At 38.4% G+C, this 18131-nt stretch overlaps 1 protein-coding gene across 1 annotated transcript; it reads right to left on the minus strand.

Annotated features, from left to right (window-relative positions):
* Positions 1-374: 374 nt before the first annotated feature.
* Positions 375-14076, minus strand: LOC141595889 (chaperone protein dnaJ 10-like). The gene is made up of 10 exons (XM_074415837.1): positions 13769-14076; positions 13582-13641; positions 13408-13490; positions 11762-11921; positions 6257-6386; positions 4391-4549; positions 1825-2003; positions 1649-1729; positions 1398-1556; positions 375-839 (listed from the first exon to the last, which is right to left on the minus strand). The coding sequence occupies exons 1-10, from the start codon at positions 13853-13855 to the stop codon at positions 729-731; spliced, it is 1209 nt and encodes a 402-aa protein (XP_074271938.1). The 5' UTR covers positions 13856-14076; the 3' UTR covers positions 375-728.
* Positions 14077-18131: the final 4055 nt, after the last annotated feature.

Raw genomic sequence — 18131 nt, forward strand, 5'->3', positions numbered from 1 at the left:
GGTTACTTTTGTAAGATGTGTAAGAAGGTTGGGTTATTGTTGTGTAAGTTAAAAGGTTGGGTTATTTTTAGAAGATGGTTAAAAGGTTGGGTTATTTTTGTTAAATTACCCAACTTTTTTTGTTTCTTCTTGATTAATGTGCTTTCTTATAGTTTGATTAATATAATCCACCTTACTTATCAACCATCATTTCCTATTGATACAAGAAACTTTGTGAAGAAACAATAAGAGCAAAACTAGGGTTTGAATTCTACCCCCTTTCAACATCCAAGTTTATTGGTCCCTTCAAATTATCACAAAAGATATGCCACTTACTGCGAATCTCCGAAGACAATTTTGAGAAGATTATAAAATAATTGTTATAAAAAAAAAAATAAGAACAGGTACGCATCTTCTTCGTTTTAGGTTTATCAGCATTTGGAATTCAGTGTTGTTACATCAAACATTTTTGGTAGACTAGCGATGACTGATGAGCCATCATCTACTGGTTTTTTACATGTACCATTTCAGCTACTTAAATACTGCACACAGCTTTCCTACACTCGTATGGCACAACAAATCAATACACTGTTTATAATAACTTACTCATTTACGACTCAATACTTCGTAAGAAGCAATTACATCTCACCTACACCAATCTGAATCGTTCCTCATCCAACAAGTAAAATTCTCCACAATCATCATATCAAGGCAGAAATAGGTAACACCAGAGTCGAAAATACCATTGATCATTCTTTCCCCATCGAATGGCTTCGGAGAACACCAGGAGGTGCTGTTGGCATCGGGAAGTCACAGCTAACTGGGGCACCAGCAAACTGTGGAGCTTCAACATATGGACTCTGCAGCATCAAGATAGACCCACACTATGATTACACAACCAAATTAATAAGCATGAATACTTGTCAAGAATTCAGAGAACAAATTATTCCACGAGAATAAGATTATCATCTCTTGAATCATCTCCTCATCATAACACCCTTACAGAAATAACTAGTGTTTTCGATTAAGACTTTGTCTCCTAACTCAACTTATATACCTTACTATCACAAGGATATACAGTCATTTATTTCTGTGGAATTGCGCTGTTGACCTAACTTTGTTGCCTGAAGCAAAGTAGCAAACCTTTTTAAAATAAGATAACCAGAGGCCTGCCAGACAACCATGTCTCACTAAGATATTAAAATTGAGTCTTCCAAACGATCACCTCAGTTCTGGTACTTCAATTACAAAAGACGGCAAACAAATTTCCATTGTTTGAAATTCGGGGATGTTACCAGATGAATATATGATAAAACTGCATTCGGAATTGCAGCCGCCAAAATATACCGTGATCTAAAAAACCCTCTGTTGTGGATCTCATGCACCCCTCACCCATGTACACAAAAGAAAAACAGTACCTGAAATCCAACTGCAGTATAAGACGACTCTTCCAGTTTTGAGCCTGAGGACGAGGTTGTCGAATTCGGTATATCATTGCTTGACTCGCTTTCGTTTAGTTTATGGAACTCATTGCCCGCTGCATTATCAGCCCCATCAACATCACATGATTTCACTTGCTGTAAACGTGCAATAGTAGCTGACTATCAGAGTGCAGTAAACAAAGTATATAGTGTCCGAGGATGAGTAGACACAATCCGGCAAAATATACCTGGAATATTTTACCCAGGGTTTTCAGACCTTTTGCTCGTGCTCGCAGTTCCTCTTTTTTGGCATTGTTATCCTGAAGAACCTATTCATTTAACGGTAGGCATAAAAGTCAAGAGAGACAGTAGATTATAACCAATCGTTGCATGTTAGTTTTGTGCATAAAGTTTATACAATTACCATCTGACAAACACGTGAAAGAGTTGCTTCAATGTCAGCAACATTCAGCTTCCACAGAGAATCAGTCATCACTTTCTTGTGAGATTGCATATAATTTTCAAGCTCTTCCTCACTGTAGTTACCCTCTGCACTAAGATGTCGTTTCATGTCCTCTTGTAGCTGAATCAATGCCAAAGCACCTACATTTGCAGCACAGGCAAAGAATCAACAGGATTAATATATAATCCCTCCTAGTGTGAGTCTTCTTCCTTATTGAGCTTAGCCACCCTATCTTCCCTATTTCCTTTTTTTGGATATATAATTAATTGTACATTTGTATATGGAATACCCTCAACAAAACCCCCCTAACATCTCAAGCCCATCCCCTCACTATCTCCTCCATCCACAACACTTCTCCATCACCCCCCACAACCTTACCTCAGCCTTAACTCGCCTCGCCACCATCATCAACACCCTACCACCTTTGCCTGCAATCTCCTCAGCCATCCTCTAAACCGCCCCCACCCCCACCCACCACCGACACTTATCCCTCCTTTAACTGAACACTCCCTCGATCACCTTCAAAAAAGTCAGACCACCCTCACTTTAGACCACCCTACCTCACACTACCACCAGAATACCCCAAACCACAACTTGTTCGCTCCTACAACCGCACTCCACTAGTCCACTCACACTAATACCACTCAAAAAATCAGATCTGCACACCACTAGCACCACGTCAGACCACCACCAGCCGCCGACAACCTCACGTCGGACCACCACTAGCCTTCTTGTTGTACTGCCATATTAGCAGCATCCTTGTTATGTGTGTCGTGGTGAGCGACGACAATAGAAGGCCGAGCAAAGGGGGTATCAGAGTGAGGTAGGCAGCAGGCGGTAGGGGTGGTGGACGATGGAGGGGTGACGGTGGACGGTATAGAGGCTGAGTGAACAGTGGAGGTGGTGGAACGGAGGGGACGAGAGAGGCGGAGAGTGTGAGTGTTGGGTGGGAAGGATGATGTAAGAAATGGGTGAGTGTTATGAGGGCAATAAGGTAAATAACTAAATACCTCTACTCTATTAATTTTGGTTACCAAAAACAAAGGGGAAGAAAACTCAGACTAGGAGGATTGTATGAGATTAGGAGCATAGCAGAGGAGTGTACGAGAAATCTGGTCATGCATGTCTGAGAAACTGGTTGTGCATTTAGGGTTGTCTGAGAAATTTTTAGACATGTAGGATGTGGACATCGAACTTTGGGTAGTAGGAAGGGAAAGTATGGATGAGTTGCTGCTGACCCTGATTTCAGATTCTAATGGGCATCAGCTTGAAAATAGTGCTCCTGCTGACGCATGCCTCAAAGAATATCAGCTTGAAACAACACGGGCTGATCAGAATTCATTGTAAATGGAAATACTGGACATGTGTCTGTCTTATATCTTAGTACTTGCAATTTTAATTCAGTAAACCTTTACTTGTTATGCAGTTGAGTTTCCTCTTGAACCCATAACTCACTTGCAGAAGTGTTTCTTTGTTAGATACAAAAAAAGTATAATCAGCAACCAGAAGAAGAGGCTGGAAGATTTCTTTCCCAGCTACTTATGGTAACCAAGAGAAAAGAGCAGTAACATGGCCACGAAGATGTAGCCTCAAAGCTTCCATAATATAAGAAATCAAAGTAATTCATCTTCATGAGCTAGTAAGCTAGCCTTATTACCATAAGATTTACATCAGTATCAACAAAGAAATATGGTATCTGGCAGCCCTTTTCTTCTTAGGTGACATCTAGCTTTTGCAGCGTGTTGCCATTAAGAAAGGAAGGGAAAATTCCCCCATCTAGAAACGCACTGAACCTTAACTCCATGTCCATTCTCTTGCATGTGCATCGTCTCTTATCCTCTCCATGTCCATCGCCTTTTGTATTATTTACAATCTTTAACCATGGATTCTATAATCACATAAGTTATGTTGTGGTTTTGCGATAAAAGTTCAGTTTGAGCTTCCTTCATCTCAAATTCTCAATGTATCTATATTGTCTTCCTCTTACCTGTTCCTTTACACTTCTCTTCTACTATGACACACATAAACCCGATGAGGCCAAGAATCCTAGAATACACATGATGTCCCTTTCAACCCTTATGATATATAATCTCACTTCATTTCTCACAAGCTTATTACTATATTCCCAAGTTAGCTTCCATCTTCAAATGGTCTAGTATGTAGTTCTCTCTCATTCTCTTATGCTATTGTTCAGCTATTGGATTTGAAATATTATTTTCACCACTCACATTGCAAATCTAAACAAAAACAAAATCACCTTGGTTCCCATTTCTGTAACAACAGTAGCATAAATAATTCGTCTCCTATATGAGCATCCAGTACCCTCCTGGGATTCAGAGAGAATTCTGCTACTGTTTTGTTCTCATATTATTACAAAGTCAGTAAAATGTGGATACTAGATAGTACTGTTATCTTAACTCAATTACTGTTTTATATGGACATAATGACCACAGGATGGGGAATAAGGGAGACAAAAGGTATGGGACTAACGAAGGAGCAAGTGGAAATGGCATCATCAAGCACTTACCTGTTGCAGCAGTTACTTGCGATCTAATAAAATGGCCTTTGTTTCTGAACCACTCAGCAATAAAAGGCACACCAAGGTAAATTGCTTTTTTCCCGAGCTCTTTGGCTGCCTGTCTTGAGTATATATAACCAATGGTGTTCAACATATCAATGCCATAAGCTGTAGAAGGTAGACAAACAAACTTTAACACAATTAAAATTTACTGTTCTACAAAGCATTTATTATCATTAATGTAATGTAAACAGAAACCATGTTTCAGAATCTCGACTGGTAAGTAACCTATCCTTCCGAGATGTATCAGAATTGGAAGAAGCTGATACGAGATATCGCGAAAAATCAGGCCAAAATCAAAAGAAAAAATATCGCTGAGTTGGCTAAATCATATCGTGAATTAGCCAACTCAGTCTGCTATAGGTAGCAAAGGGCCCAAAATGTTTTTGCAGCAAAAAAACTATTTTGGCCTGCTGCTTTTTCGATAATATGATAATATGTTCAAAACAATTATTGTAGTTTCACTCAGTCTAATTGTTGCACATACATAAGACAAACCCCATGAGGGCCATGACACATGTGAAGTGTACAGTTGCATGAACTTTTAATCTCAGTCTAATTGTTAAATGAACTCCGTAATACCCAATAAGGTAACGCCAATTCAATTTTTGCGAAGCTGGTGGGCAATTTGAGTGTGCCCAAGCTGGTGAACAAAATTTGTTTCCAAAGGTTTTTAGTTGGATGCGAGAATGACGTGTTAGTGTCTACTATCTGGTTTCTTGTGTCGCTGGAATAAAGTATGCACGTAGAAGGTATGCAAGATGGTATCACATAAATCACCGTGTGTCAATCGTAAAGGGACTAGTAGTTGACGCTTCATGGGCTTTATTGTATGTCCGCTTAGGACATACTCATCATCTAAATTGCTGCTACATGCCATTAGAACCTTGAACCTCAATTCCCACCTGGCTACCATTTACATAGACTCAACCACACACAAATTCCCTACATAAATTCGGCCACTATTTGGTTATGTCGGGAATTTAGAGAGCAGTAACAACAACTGCTACTCACTTGTTAATTACCTTCTGTATCGTCTTACCGAGAGTAACTCAAACGCTGCCTTTCAACGTCCTCAGAACATAAAACACATCCAACCAACCAATTTAGAGAAAAAATTTAACATGCGACACAATCTTTGAGGCCGTGCCCTAGCTCATGTAAACAGTATCTAAGGTAAATCTAACCTCGTCTTTCTAACTGCCCTTCTAGACCTTCTGCTTGAATCTTATATTTCTCGCTGATTCTTTAGCCATCAAGAGAAATGACCATTTGTTATCACATCTAGACAATAGAAAATAAAGAAAAGGCCGCACCTCAAGTCGTCGAAAAAAAAAAAAAAAGACTGTAGGACACCATCATGAGTCAGGGAATTCAATCTTAGATCTTCCACTCACCCAAAAAAGATATATAGCTAACGAGTCTAACTTTCAAGCTGGCCAACTAACACCAAATTTTGAACGGTTATAGGCTTATAGCCCACATTTGCACCTCATACAAGTTCCGAAGGACTGAGCATAAAAAAGGACTTTGGGATATCTTTCAGTGAGTATAGGATGCAGACTGTACTTATAAAAGAATTTGGATCCTCTCCATTACTTTCTCTCCATTTCCTCTCTAATACACTCGTACTCTAATATATTTTCTCTCTCTCCCTTCATTAAAACGTTACTTTTATGAAATATTACAACCACTAGATCGTTCCAAGATTTAATCCGGACCGTTCGAAAGTAATGGAGGTCCATTTCTTTTCAAGTAATGGACAGAATCCGGACCGCTTATAAAATATCTGCCACATCAGCATAAAAAAAATACCTGCATTAGATAGCCTTAAAACTTCAGCCTCTGCATGACTGGTGAAACTCTCTTTACTGCCATACACATATTGGTTGAGACGATCTTTCAAATTTTCAGCAAGTTTTTCCTCCCGTTCCTTTTGAACAACCTATATCACAATGACACAATATTTCTGGGTTTGAACTTTAAACAGTTGTATAAATCCAGATAACATATGATCAATAGAACAAGAGCAATCATACTGATAACAAAATTAAACAGGAGAAGTCCAGCATTTAAGAACAACCTCATCGTATGCATCATTACAACATCATCATGCATTTGACGAGATTGGCAAATCAGATAGTCTGAAAGCCAAGATCCTAAAGGTCACTATGGCTGGAACTGGGAGAACCTAGGAGTTTAAGACCTAATTAGTACTTCTCACCTGACATACTAATGTGGTAGTTCCGCGTCCCCACAGCACAAAAAAAAACACCTATACGGCTGTACCCTTATGTTTAACATTGTACCCTTTGCTTTTGATGCAAAACTTGTTCCCTATCTATTAAGTTAGATTTGACTTATTCGCATAAATATATACGCTATTACAAGTTTACTTTGTCACTCTGATTAAAAGATATTAAGGATCTATTATTTAGGACGATGAATTAGATGGAGATGTGGGCATGTGGCTCACAGAATTAAAGTGAGTGGTTGAAATGGAAAAGTGCACATGCCTCATAGAGTAAAGGGTAAATTCTACATTACACAACAATTAGACTTGCACTATTATATAACTTCGAGTAGGGGTGATAATGAGACAAGACAGCTCGCGAGTGGCTGGAGCTCGGGCTCGATAATTTAACGAGTCAAGCCGAGCAAACATTGGCTCCGCTCGAAAAGCTAGTGAGCGGCTCGAAATTGTGTAATAAAATAATATTTTGCACTTATTTTGTAAAAATATTTATCATGATTATATCTTTGTATAACCATATCAAATGTCTTCATTGATTTGCCCAATATTTTTATAAGTAATCTCCAAATCCTGTTATTAAAACTATCAAAAGAAAAAAATAACGATAACTCTTAGGCTCGGGTTAAAGCTGGCGAGAGCGAGCATGGTAACCGTCCGTGAGTGATCACATACCTCAAAAAGAAGTGAAAAGCAAATGGGAAGTGAAACATAATAGAAAAGTCAAGTTAAACTCATACGTTCAAAACCAAAAACTCGGTTTCTTATAAAAACTTACAATTTAGATCTAAAAAACAAATTAATGACAATAGTTTTGAAAATAAAAATAAAGCTAATGTTTCGTAAAGTCTTAAATATATAAACTTTTTCAAGCTCGAAATCGGCTCAAACTAACTCTGAGTTTTGTTTCAAGAGTGGTCTCGGTTCGGCTTGTTATCACCCCTAGCCCCTAGCTCGAGTGTTGGGTTGTGAAGCGTTGTCATGTTCAAAAGATGAATGTGGCGGAGATGCGTATGTTAGGTGGATGTGTGACTATACAAGGAAAGATCGACTAAGAAATGAGGTGATTGGAGGAGAAGGTGAAAGTAGTGCCAATAGAGTACGAAATGATGGAGAACCGACTAAGACGGTTTTGCCGGTTAGAAGGCTTCGAAACCGGGGAACATAAAAGGTTGCTAGGGGTATAGGGAGACTAAAAAAACTTGGTAGAAAGTGATTGAACATGATATGAGATTTCTCGGGATCAAAAAGTGTATGGTGATGGAAAGAGCACAATAGAGGGAAATGATACATGTGAAATTTTAGTATCTATTCTTACTTGAACTATTTATCGTTTTTATTTTAATCTTTAAATTTATTTGTTTTTTGGATTTATTAAACGTTTTACCTATAAACTTCTTATATTTAAGACTTTACGGAACATTAGCTTTATTTTTATTTTCAAAACTATTGTCATTAAATTGTTTTTTAGATCTAAATTCTAAGTTTTTATAAGAAACTGAGTTTTTGGTTTTGAACGTATGAGTTTAACTTGACTTTTCTATTATGTTTCACTTCCCATTTGCTTTTCACTTCTTTTTGAGGTATGTGATCACTCACGGACGGTTCTAAAGGACAATTCATGTTAGCCGACCCAAAAATAATTTTCATTTTGGGATTAAAGTTATGATGTTGTATTAAAAGATAAAGCTACCATACTGTTTTTCATATATGAGAAATACGGAGTATTAGGAATATTAATACATCGTTTTCTATTAATTTTTGTGCATGCTATTAATGACTATATTATATTCATCGGTACAGAAAAGGCCAAACATTGGTATTCTTAGGGATTGTTTGGTTACCCTTGTAAAATCATGGGAAGTAGAAATTCCCATGTATTGCAAAATTGAGAGTTGTTTGGTTGCCTCAATTTTGCAAAAATGGGGGAAGTGGAACTTCCCATGGAATTGACTTCCTACAAAAATGTAGGAAGTTGCTTACCACACCCCCTTTGGCAACATGCGATTCCCATGAATTAAGTTCCCACATAGGTAACCAGACACTTTTTAGAAATTCCCATGAATTACAAAACGGAGTTTATTTCCCATGATTTTCTACATCACATAAATTTGCACTTCCCGCATCAACCAAACGACCCCTTAATATGCATTTGTATTTCTCTTATAATTACGAGTACGGATTTTCGAAGATTTAGAGGGAGAAGATTATATAGTTTTATCAAAGATTGAAAGGAAATGTTTTATGTTTTAAGGCTTTTAGAGTTGCATTTTTAAGTTGTTTCAAATGGAGTTTATGCAGAAATTTGAATGATTTAAAAGAATTAGTCTCTTTGGCACTTCTTTTTGCTTCATGTCTAGAGTTGGTCCACCATCCTCTAAGGCATAAATATCGTCATAAGTTGGAAAAAGGAGGAAAGGAAGAGATATTTAAAAGATGAATATAATTTTTAATAGATAAATTCTTGCGTCCTCCCGGAGGACGTCCTCCCTACACACAAAGGAGGATTTTACAATATTTTATTCTCATTTTGGTGCTCCTCCTTTGTGTGTAGAGAGGACGCAAGTATTTTTCTTTTTAATAATATCATTGTATTTTACAACATAGTTTCTGCAAGTCAAAATTGGTACTATCATTTTATCCATGAGAGTAGAATTGTTCAACTGCCCTTTTTTATATACCTCTTCTATACATAATTTGTTGTATATACCTTTCCAATACACCATTTGTAAAAGTTTTAGCTTTTGTAAAAAGTTGTTGAAAACGTATACCTATTGTGAAAATCTCAAAATCCAACTCAATATAATACTCTCCCTCGATAACGGAAATACATTCATTTTTAGACAGACATGAAATTTAAGAAGTGATTTTTTTCTCTCCCTTAGTTCCCTGTCTCCAACTTGAACTCTTTTCAACATCCTTCAAAAGTTTCTCCTGAGATTATTCCCCGTCTCCAACATATGAAAAATTCTTCACATGTCCTTCCTTTGTCTCATACTCTCATATACTAGCATAGTTCTTGATACACTCTTCCTCTTCAGACTCCTACGCCATTCTTTACTTTTCTAGTAGCTCCTTATATTTCTCGCAATTCTCATAGATTCTACATTTCCCAATTTTGTATAACATTCTCGACTACCCAGATTATCCTCACTTAGTGCCATGCTTCCTTTAGAGTCACCTAAGATCTCTTTTGAGTTTTGACGCTTCCTTTTCCTATGCACCATCAAACCTCCAGGCAAAAATTATGTTCAAATCAAGCATTAATTTAACATCTCCATTATAGCCATCTCTTCCAAATTGAAATTGGATCTACTTGTTATCAACTCTTCCTTATATATATTTCCTACTTTGTAACATAGTTCAAACTTCACTCTAGAGAGGGATTACCTTGCAATCAATTAAAGTTTTTCTCCTAGTGTTCTTCACTACAAAGGAGTTAGTTCTATTCACATACCCTAGGCTTATATTGCCTATGAACCTATATGTCACATATGGGATTGCCTTTTCTCATTCATAGTATTCACTAAACAAGTCATATGCCAACACAAAATCGAAGATGTCATCTCATGCTTCCTTACAATTCTCAATTAAAAACTTGCAAAACATCTCCACTAAGGCCCTGTTCTTTTGGACTTTTCTTTACTTAATTTAAGTTAAGTTCAGCAAATATAAGTTAAGTTCAGAAAAGTTGAGCAAAAATAAGTTAAATTCAGCTATAAGTTAAGTTCAGCAAAAATAAGTTAAGTTCAGCTACTCAGCAAAAATTTTCAGAAAAGCTAAGCAAAAATAAGTTAAGTTCAGCTTCTATAAGTTAAGTTCAGAAAAGTTAAGCAAAAATAAGTCCAAAAGACGGGCTAAAGCTCACAAATGAGCAATTTTTCACTTCTAGTAACATGTTACACAGCCTCCTTCGATTCCTCCCAAATTCTAGTCTAATGGGCTCATACAATCCGACTTGAGGTGCATAAACACTTGTGATAGTCGTCAATCTCATCCCATATCAAGAGCTTAATATGAAGAAACAATGGGTCTTTTTTCAAAAATATTGGCATAATGCTCTAAAATCCAAAATCCAATGGTCAAAGTAGCATATAAGTTAAATACGCTAGATGATAATAAAATAAAGAAGGCAGTTGGGCTGGAGTGCTTGACTTAGGGGGAAAAAATGTTTTGGTGGAGAGTGGGGACCGATACACTTCAATAAATAGAGATGCAAAATCCGAACATTACCCAACTAAACCACGGTATCTTTGTTGTTTTACTATACCCACTTATATAAATGCATAGTACTTGAAGCGCATTTACTATATTACATTCGTTACTCCGTGCATAGCTAAGCCAGGTAAATAAAAATGTGGGCCTACGGAAAATACTCATTCCATTCTATTGTGTCGTCTTTTTAGGCCATTCCATTAACATTCCCTTTTGTTTGTAAGTCCCTCCATGGCTCGGTTAAGTTGTGTACATTTTCCATTCATCTCCACAGAGTGCTCCCTTGTCTCTTCATATCCTTTATAACACTCCATAATAGATGTTCGCTGGCTCACTATCCTAGGTCACGATCTGCCTTTGTTCTGGCACCACAGAACTTGGAACCGTGTAATGCTGGGGGGTAGCGCTGATAAATAAACAACGACGAAGATGCAGTGGAGCAGTTGGTAATGTGCGACTAAATCTATGGTCCTCCACACTTCACTTTGGTCACGGGTCGCGTGTCGGACAGTTCGAGGAGGTTTCAGTGGCGTTTTTTTAGCGTGAACAATGCCATACAAAATAGCGAATTTAATCCCTACTTCCCTAACAAGCTCCGGATGAAACAATCGTACGTGAACCCTATTTGACAATTAAGATTTAAACGACTCTGTTTCACTACATATTTAAATTAGAGCATTATTATTTCTTTCAAAGACTTGAAAACAAAAGGAAATAAGATTAAGAACTATATATAAGGAGAAACTAGCACTCAGAATTTTAGGTGGTATCTTGTCGTCGTCGGATTGGCTTCAAAGACTAGGCCTTTTATAATAATATACGTTAAGCCAAGACCAAAAACAGATAGCAGGTACCTTCATCTTCTCCTGCAATTTTTTGGTATCAAACTCTTCTCCATCAACGAAAATGTCCATTGAAGCCATTGATGCCATGGCTAACTGGCCTATGTATTCTTCAAAAAGCTCACTTCCAAACAGCATGGCAAAGATAGCAGCGGGATCTATGATTGCTTCTCTGAAACGGAGTAGTAATGTGTTGAGATAAAAAATAATTGTTTCATGTATATCATGAGACTTGTGAGGACAGCATGCTCTAGAAACAAAACAAAAAAAACTGCAGGTAAATAACAATCAATCCAGGAAAGGGCCAAATGGCCCCAGCATAAAAAAGTGAAAAGTGAAGAAAGGACTACTACCCTAAGCAGAGGACGAACAGAACTCTAAGGAGAGGTCTTCTGATAATTTCCCTTTCACCTCCAAAAAAGCCCTCATTAAGTTCCCTTTACAATTTACTAGGGGCGGAGAAGGGAGGTTTTGAAGAATTTGGCACCGTGAAGCAGTCTCATACTTTCATCCAATCTTACACAACACTACACATTCCAAGCTAAACAGAATTCAAAATCCCAAAGTCAATCTAAGGAGTTAAAGGCAATCAAGGCCATTGTTACTTTTTGCGGGGAAGAGGTCTACTGATTTAAGGATTGACAGAAAGGGGGAAGCACCGTAATCAATAATACTGAAACATAGAAACTCTCTTCAGTTCAGTAACATGCAACCTGTGCACCAAAGAAGAGACCGCTCAAACTGATAACTAACGAAACAGATACAACAATTTTTGCCTCACTGGCCTTTTGACCAACAAGGTCCCAAAGAGTAAAAACAAGCCCAGCTTGTAAATATTAGATTCCTAAGTCCTAAACCAAGCAGGCCTAGCATGTATTAACAGATGCTTAGAGGTTCATTGAATACAGTAGTTAACTACTCTTCTTCTTCCCAAACACATAATCACACAATCTAACTCATTTTATTTTCTTCCTCAATAAATATGAGCAGTCACCTCCCCAAACTAACCGAATTCATACACATCACGGTAAGAAAAGAAAAGAAAATTCAGTTACAGCAAACATGTAAAGCTAAGAATGTGGAAGGGATAAGAAAATCTAACTTGAGATCACCGCTCACTAGAGCTCCTTCTTATTACCTAAACAGACCACCTCTCAAGATCCTATTGAAGGGTAAAGACTTAACTCGCAGATCAGCTATATGGAGGGCCTGATAAAATGGACTTTTCCACCCTTTAAGCTAACTTTTGGGCAGGGTTCTCCCATTATCATATGGTTTTAGAGCTAACCACCTCCCATCCTGGTGATTTTGGAAATGCAGTCTTCGTTTAGGCTAAACAAGTTTATTGCAAAGCCACCAACTGCATAGCAATGTAGGATCCCATTGGAAAGTATGATACGTGAGTCTCGCATCAGTCATATAGAGTGCTTGATCTACGGATAAATCAAAATGGGTATTTTCACCCTTTAAGCTAGATTTGGAGGTGGCTTGTCTCATTATCTACATCAAAGCACTCAAGACGAATTAAAGAAGACAACAAAAAGTTGTCTTAATATATGAAGTATGCATGAATGATGATTGCACGTATGCTTAAAGAGGAATATGCAGCGGGGTAGATATCAGAATTGGCAGTATGAAAAAAGAAGAAAGGAACTGACGTAGAAATTCCAGATTTTCCATAAGCGTCATAAGCCTGACGTTGTGCTGGATCACTTAAGACCTGGTACGCCTCTCCCAAAACCTGAATAAACAAAGTAGACAAACATTAAAAAGTCGTGCATCAGAGATTAGTCCAAATACGCCATATATATAATAATAAGATTAAGAAATGCCTGAAAATTGTGAGCAGCAAGAGGATCATTTGGATTCTTGTCGGGATGAACTTGTCGCGCCTATAATAATAATAATAATAATAAGATTAAGAAATTAATTGATGTGATAATAAAGCAGATAAATAAAACCTAAATTGATTGATTGATACTCCAGTCCAGTAGTAGATTGGTAATGGTGATAACATACCTTAATGTAATAGGCTTTTTTAATCTCAGATTCAGTTGCTGAGGGGATGACCCCAAGCACGTCGTAATACTCGCTCTCCTTTACCATCGATCGAAACAACTCTAATTGATTCTGGATTCTGATGATGATGATCTTTCTTTGATTCTCTTCTTCTTCCTCCGCGAGATCAAGTGATCAACCAACCCTTGTTTCTGTTTTTCCGCTGTTTCTTCACTTTTCGGTTTAACTATCTTCAAACTAAACACTAGACGCCCTTACGCCCTTGCTTGCTCTTGTCCTCACTTTACTTGACTACTTCACTTTCACCTGCCTTCTTTTCTTTTGTCTTTTCTTTTATAAACTTATTCAAACCTTTAAGGGGGTGTTTGGTTCACCCAATATAGGTATGAGGTATGGGTTTGGAATGAACCAAACCCATACCATGTGTTTGGTTAACAAAATTGAAGGTTTGATACTCATACCTTAAACCCATGAGGTATGGGTTTCTCATACCCAGGAAGGGGGGTGGGTATGAGATTGATACCCATGGTATCAAATTACAAATATTAAAAGGTGATAAAAATAATTGTAAAAAAATCATTTTATATATTTATTTGATTAAATTTTCTCTACATGATTTAATAGTATAAAAATTATTATTAAAAATATTGTATTTTGAAGAATTTTTAGCTTTGATTAATTTATAACCCCATACCCCCCAAAATTGAACCAAACACAAGATATGAGGTATCAAGTTCCAACCCGATACCACCCAGGTATAATTCCCGATTCCAAACCCATACCCACGCGTGAACCAAACACCCCCTAATCCATCTAAAGAATATCAAATTCATATGAAATTCATGAGAACTAGTTGGATCATTTTTGTACCATCGTTTCTAATCTGTTCTGTTGTATTTCTGATATTTTTTATTGAGTAGTATTCGTATTGACCCCTAAAATGTCTTGTTTGCTAATGATTCAAACACTTTATATAAAACTGTAATTCCTCTAATTACTTAACGGAATTATTCTTTTACATACGGATTTTACTCTTTTATATACATTTTGGCATAAAATTTCCACAAACTACCCTCCCTCTAAAAAAGGAAAAATAATTCTCCCCCTTTCATTTCTTATCAATCAAATTTTGTTTCTTATCAATCAAATTATTCATCTAAATTAGTATATGCATGTATATATCAGACAAACAATTATATATTGTTAATTAAATTATACTGTTCCGGGTGTAATTCCGGAGCAGGATTTGTTACCACGTAAGCTTGGTGAATGATGTCTTTGCTCGTCTCTTCCTCTCGGTCTCTCCTGTAAAGATGAACAAACTGAGGGCTCGGCTCGGTACCGAGCGTACTCACTCCGACGCTCAAGTCAGTAAACTTAAAGAGATTAAGTTGTGTGTTACTTGGCAAAGTATATTGTAGAGAGATAAGGGAGTTTATACCAGATTAATAGTGAGTTTATGGACGAATTGTGGATTCTTGGATCGTTTTCTCAATGAGGATTGAGGAGTATTTATAGACTTTCACCTTTTGTCACGTAGTGGCCAAATGGCTTAGCAGGTGGAAAGACTGTTCTACCCTCGGCCGAGGGACCCATGGCAGGCCGGCTGGCCTGATTGACTCCATGCCGAGGGGACTTGGATGTGAGTACGCGGATATGACTCCCGGCAAAATTTCCTGTGAGCGCTCCTAAATTTATCCACAAAATAAAGGAGCGCGGGAGCAATTGTCAATATATAAGGGTCCCGATTCAGATTAACAGTTTTGAAATGACGAGGACGGTGAAAATTCGTTAAATTATGCGTCCACATATGAGAGGGTGTAGCATTAAAAGAAGGAGCACAAATTAAACGAGGCGATATACTGTTAGAACAAACAATAATGAAATTATCGCTTACTACCTCGGGTTGGTCGCTCTTAACGACGGAATCACTGACAAAGGAGTGGATTACCTCATCCGTGCTAGGAGCAATTACCGTCTCAGCTGCTTCTTCATCAACCTCTTCAGTGGAATCCATCCCGTAAATCGCAGCTTCAAGTGTATCCGGCTCGGCTGTGAATAAGGGAGGTTCACCGTAACCTTCATCATCGTCAAACTCGTCATCCAAAATGAACCCAAGTGACGAATTAAAGCTCCCAATGGCCAAATCAGTCGATCGAGCAAAATACTCACTCGATCGACCAACTTCCTCCCGCATCTCACTCGATCGAGTAACAAAATCACTCGATCGAGAACTATCCTCCTGCTTGTCACTCGATCGATAAGAAATATTACTCGATCGAGGGCTTTCTTCCTGCACAAATACCGATATCCTTGCATGCACTCTGGAAATACGATAGAAAGTCGTCATCCGAAATATAGAAATCATTTTCAGCATTGGGCAACGCGGGTTCTTCATGGGAAAAACCGCTCTTGGTCAAGTACACCTCTTCTGGTTGCCAATTATCCGACTCAGCTGTTAGCTGAGCTATTCCAGACCTTATCTCATCTACGCCCGCGAAAAATCGTCTATCATATTCTTGCATTAAAGATTTCACTCCGCAATTTCTTTTTGTATATCGGGAGGATCTTGTTGCGGTGGCCATTGATAGGGTGGATGTGGCGGCACAACTACACCGCATTGTGCTCAAGAAGACCACATCCCCAAGATTTCTTCCTTTCCCAACTAGCAGGTTTCTCAGCTTGGGCTTCAAACCGAGCAATTAGTCGGGAGACAGATGTCATCTTGGCAAGAGGGATCGAAGGTACTCAAGCCTTCCCTTCGATAATCTCCCTCGTGCTTTGTCTAATAAACCCGTGAGCCTATCAAAACAAAGACTAAAGAAAAAGATAAGAACAACCTCAAGGTACTTAGTCTTCCCTTGAGGCGAAAGGACAAACAAAATAAAACAGATAAAAAGCGTCGCCTCCCCGGAAACAACGCCAAAATTTGATACTGTCGTTTTGTACCAAAAATAAATACCTAAGTTACTACTAACAGAAGTCGGCGGTAAGTAGGGTCGATCTCCACAGGGAGGCTAAGTTGCTATCTATCTGTTTAATTCGGTCAATCGGGGTGTCACGAAATGGGGTTTGATTTGATTTAACTAACTAGAGACTAAGCGAGGGAAATGAATAAGAAAAATTAACAATAGGAGAAGGGTAGTATGCTAAGAGTCACCCACCGTGGCGCTATCGGATCTTATACTATCGGGAATACTAAGGCGATTAGACTATTGATAAGAAGAGCTATGGTCGTCACCTTTCGGTCCTTAAACCGCCCTAGAGCGTAAAACGACTTAACTTTCGCCCTCACTGCAATACCCTATTGTAATTAAGCAAGCCTTCCCTTCCAATCTTTCGATCTAGGTCGGGGTTAACTAGATTTATGGTCTCCTGCATGCATTCATTCGACCGGATAACAATTAAATTGCCTAATACAATTCTTATCGCAGGGCTAATCTATTTAATACAATTAAAACATGCTACCACGGCTTCCCTAATCTTAACATACTACGGGGAATTTAGCTAGACATAGAATTAATAAGAGCAATAAATAAAGAGGGAGAGGGAATAATAACCATTAAATAAAAAGAGAGAAAGGAAGAAAGAATTACTAAATTAAAGATGTTCCGGGTGTAATTCCAGAGCAGGTGTTTGTTACCACTCGTAGCTAGTAGAATGATGTCCTTGCTTGAATCCTCCTTGCGGTCTCCTGAAACGATGAACAAACTGAGGGCTCGGCTTTGGCCGAGCGTACTCACTCCGACGCTCAAGTCAGTAAACTTAGAGAGAAGTTGTTGTAACTTGGCTAAGAGAGTATAGTAGAGAGATAAGCAAGATATTACCAGATGAATAGTGGTTATTAGGTCAATTTGTGGGATCCCTTCCTCAATGAAGGTTGAGGAGTATTTATAGGCTTTTACCCTTTGTCACGTAGTGGCCAAGTGGCTATCAGGTGAAAAGATCGTTATACCCTCGGCCGATGGACTGTGGCGGACTCGCCGAGGGTCTTGGATATGAGTACGCGGATTTGTGTCCCTACCGGCTAGATGTCCGGCCGAGACCCGGTGACAGCCGATGGGCTTCACCGGCTAGACTGTCTAAGTCGTTGACTTTCTTTGTGAATACCCTTGACCTTGCTCAATGTGTTGACTTGGTCGGCGGTGCGAAATATGCCCCATCAATTTGCCCCCAGCGTAGTCTATGCCGTGGTATGGGCTTCGATGTATGTGAACGTATATTCTCGCGTAAGTATTTTTGCAAAATTTTGTATCGGCTTCTTCCAAGCATCGGCGTGGTTCTTGTTAGGCCGTACCATATATCCCCCCTCCACATGGATGCGTAAAGGGTATCCGATGTGGGAAATAATATGACGCTGGCC

Source organism: Silene latifolia, chromosome 8 (assembly GCF_048544455.1).
Source record: "Silene latifolia isolate original U9 population chromosome 8, ASM4854445v1, whole genome shotgun sequence".
NCBI lineage: Eukaryota > Viridiplantae > Streptophyta > Magnoliopsida > Caryophyllales > Caryophyllaceae > Silene > Silene latifolia.

What these genes read in the sequence shown, in the direction of transcription:
- LOC141595889 (XM_074415837.1), bottom strand. Translation starts at nt 13,855, where the DNA reads ATGGTAAAGGAGAGCGAGTATTACGACGTGCTTGGGGTCATCCCCTCA. An exon ending in AAAAAGCCTATTACATTAAG is followed by an intron (nt 13,642 to 13,768) that starts GTATGTTATCAC and finishes TTATTATTATAG; the next exon opens with GCGCGACAAGTTCATCCCGA. An exon ending in GGAAAATCTGGAATTTCTAC is followed by an intron (nt 11,922 to 13,407) that starts GTCAGTTCCTTT and finishes ACTCCGTTTCAG; the next exon opens with AGAAGCAATCATAGATCCCG.